At 46.1% G+C, this 3597-nt stretch overlaps 1 protein-coding gene across 1 annotated transcript; it reads left to right on the forward strand.

Moving 5' to 3' along the window:
- The first annotated feature begins 1551 nt into the window (after nucleotides 1-1551).
- On the forward strand, nucleotides 1552-3300 carry LOC142245630 (E3 ubiquitin/ISG15 ligase TRIM25-like). Its single transcript, XM_075318520.1, has one exon. The coding sequence runs from the start codon at nucleotides 1552-1554 to the stop codon at nucleotides 3298-3300; it is 1749 nt and encodes a 582-aa protein (XP_075174635.1).
- The last annotated feature ends 297 nt before the right edge of the window (nucleotides 3301-3597 follow it).

Genomic DNA, 3597 nt, shown 5'->3' on the forward strand with positions numbered 1-3597 from the left:
AGACCCCTACGCGCGTTTCGTGTGGGCTTCTTCCGGGGGTCGTCAACGAGGTATCTGCGTACTCAGGAGAAAATGCACAATACATTTTATGGTGCATTTTTTCCTGATACCCTTGTGGAAAAAAAAGCTACCTAGTTGAAGCAACCGTTTTGTGGTAAAAAAAAATAAATTTCTTTTCACAGCTCAACGGCTGAACGCTGGTATTCTCAGGATGGGGAGCTCCACGTTTTGGGGAGCACCCCAGCCTAACAATATCAGCCAGCAGCTGCCCAGAATTGCAGCATCCATTAGATGCGATAGTTCTGGGACTCTACCCGGCTCTTCCCGAATTGCCCTGGTGCGTTGGCAATCGGGGTAATAAGGAGTTATTGGCATCCCATAGCTGCCAATAAGTCCTAGATTAATCATTGCAGGCGTCTATGAGACAGCCCCAATGATTAATCTGTAAGTTACAGTAAATAAACACGCACAGTGAAAAAATCCTTTATTTGAAATAATAAACACTACAAAAAACCCGCGTTCACCAATTTATTAAGCCCCAAACCCCCCCCGGTCCGGCGTAATCCACGGAGGTCCCTCGTCGCTTACAGCTCTGCTACATGAAGGGGACAGGAGCTGCAGAAGAACACCGCCGCTCCTGTCACCTCCACGCAGCAACTGAGGTGAGTATCGCGATCAGCTGAGCTGTCACTCAGGTAACTCGCGGCCACCGCTGGATCCTCCAACTGCGAAAGCAAGTTGCCCGAGTGACAGCGATGAAGTCACAGGTGAGTTGCGGTCATGAGTGGAGGATCCAGCTATCCGCGGGTAGCCTGAGTGACGGCAGCGCTAATCGCGCTGCTCACTTCAGTCACTCAGGGAATTAGCGGTCACCGGTGAGTCCTTCACGGGTGACCGCTAATCAGTACGCGACACAGAGCCGCGGTATGAGGATGAAGTCGGGTGAAGTTCACCTGAGTTCATTCTCCACGCGCGACTGTCTGCTGTCAGTGGGTATGTAGCAACGACATGTTACATCACACACGGAACATTTCACACGGACATTACACTCACATGTCAGTTATGTTTCATACGGACATTACACACGCACAAACGGCTAGCATACGCAGTTCACACAGATGCCACACGGACCATAAAAACAAACAAAAACGGGACACTGACCCGAAAAACGGCCCGTAACACACATGCGTGTATTTTCACAGACGTGTGAAGGGACCCTAAAACTGTTCATGCCAGAAAATATTTTTTTGGGGGTTTTTTTGTAGACCAGTGTTTATAATGGTGTTCTTTTTTACTGGACAAAATAGTGCAGCATGCAGTAATGTAGTGGTGACAAGTTGGATACAGCAATGTGGCAGGTGACAGTTGGGCTCAGGGATGTTGCGGGTTTCATGCTGCTTTAGGGTCGGTCTCTTCTATGGAGGATTATTGTGACTCTGCTTTGTAGAGTAATGTGGCTGCCACCAAAACAACAAAATGCTACATATGTGCTGCAATAGCGCCTGATGCAGCCCAGAATCTAACACATGTTCCGTTTTCATTGGTTACAGAATGGAGTCTGGTGACTTTAAGGACGAGCTGAACTGCTCCATCTGCCTGAGCCTCTGCACAGATCCCGTATCCCTGAGATGTGGACACTTCTTCTGCCGCTATTGTATTATCAGTGCGCTGGATGCACAGGAGGCGGCTGGAGTGTATTCTTGTCCTGACTGCAGAGCACAATATCCGGAGCGTCCGGCCCTGGAGAAGAAAACAAAGATGGAGAATATAGTGGAAAAATTATCTACTGAGCCTGAAATGGAGGAGACCAGAATCTTCTGCACTTACTGTACAAAGTCCCCTGTCCCGGCTGTGAAATCCTGTCTGCAGTGTGAGAGCTCCCTGTGTGACGAGCACCTGACAGCCCACAACAAAACTGCTGATCATATGTTAACAGAACCCACTGGCAGCTTGGATAACAAAAGATGTTCCCTCCACAAGAAGGTTCTGGAGTATTTCTGCCCGCATGACGCGGCTTGTCTGTGTGTGTCTTGCAGGCTGGTTAGCGAACACCAAGGACACAAGGTGGAGCTTCTAGATGAGGCTTCTGAGACCAAGAAGAAGAAATTGAGGGAATATCTGGATGAACTAAAAGAAGGAAAAGCAGAAATTCAGAAACGAGTCCAGGATCTTCAGAATCATAAAACAAAAATCCAGGAGAAAGCCTCTGATAAGAGGAAGAACATCAGTAACATAGTTATGGATATGAAGAAGCAACTGGAAATGGCAGAAAAGAAAGTGCTGAGCGAGGTCTCCAGGCAGGAGGAGAAGATTGTGTCCCAGATATGTCATCAGATCCAGAATCTGGAAATACAGGAGAACAAGCTGTCCAAGAAGATGCATCACGCGGAGGAGATGTGTCGTGTCACCGACCCAATAACACTCTTACAAGAAAGTGACATTACAGAGTGTAGTCATGGAGGTGAGGAGGACACAGGGGGAGATGGTGGAGAGGTCAGTTCTGAAGATAATATGGATGTGGCTAATGTTCCTCTATCTAACACCAAAGTGCAGGATAGCGGTACTGACCCAATAGCTGTGCTACGAAAATCAGACCAAGGAGTGGATTATAATGCAAGTATGGCATCTGAAGACACATCTCTAGTCAGTAACCTACATGAGACGACTGATGATATGCATATGATCACTAATGATCTGGATGAGGTTCTGATCTCACTGACCTTACACCGATCTATGAAGGATATTGTCACCAATGCAACATTACAGCTTGGGTTCCATGTCCCAGACATATTGCTGGATGTGGTCACTGCTCATAAAACTCTTAAGATTTCAGAAAATTTGAAGACCGCAAGATATTCCAGAATTCTACAAAAAAGACAAAAATCATCAAAAAGATTTGTAACTTACCCCCAGGTGTTAAGCAAATGTGGCTTGTCCTTGGGACGACATTACTGGGAGGTGGAGTGGAACCAGAAAGGAATATGTGACATCGGCATGTGCTATCCCAGTATAGAGAGGAAAGGAGATAAGTCTTTGATTGGAGAAGATGATAAATCTTGGATTTTGACCCTGGAAGATGAAGAGTACTCAGTGGTGCATAACTCTATCATAAATTCTCTTAGTTTAAAGCAAACATGTCCTACACTTGGAGTCTTCTTCGACTATGAGGCCGGGCGTCTGTCCTTCTATGAGCTGTGTGACCCCATCAGACACTTACACACCTTCACCGCCTCCTTCACTGAACCCCTACATGTCGTCTTCTATGTGGATAAAGGAGCCTCTGTTACAATAGTAAACTGAAGTCGATGAAGTCACAATACTGATATTTACAGCAGCTTCATTAGGGAACGTTAAAAAGGAGTAATTTAACCTTGATTGTTGTGGCCCATTAGGCAGAGGAACAGAGGCCTGTTCAGCTTTTGTTGAGGCCAAGTTGAATTTATTTTGTATTATATATAGCTTCTGAATAAATATTCCAGAACCAGAGTTGTGTGGCGGTGGTGCCATACTGATTTCCCTATGTGACCCAACAGTCGCCAATAAAAGTATTGTCCTGATATCATTAAACACTAAGATTGTGGAGGATGATGGGAGTTA

Source organism: Anomaloglossus baeobatrachus, chromosome 7 (assembly GCF_048569485.1).
Source record: "Anomaloglossus baeobatrachus isolate aAnoBae1 chromosome 7, aAnoBae1.hap1, whole genome shotgun sequence".
NCBI classification, from domain to species: domain Eukaryota; kingdom Metazoa; phylum Chordata; class Amphibia; order Anura; family Aromobatidae; genus Anomaloglossus; species Anomaloglossus baeobatrachus.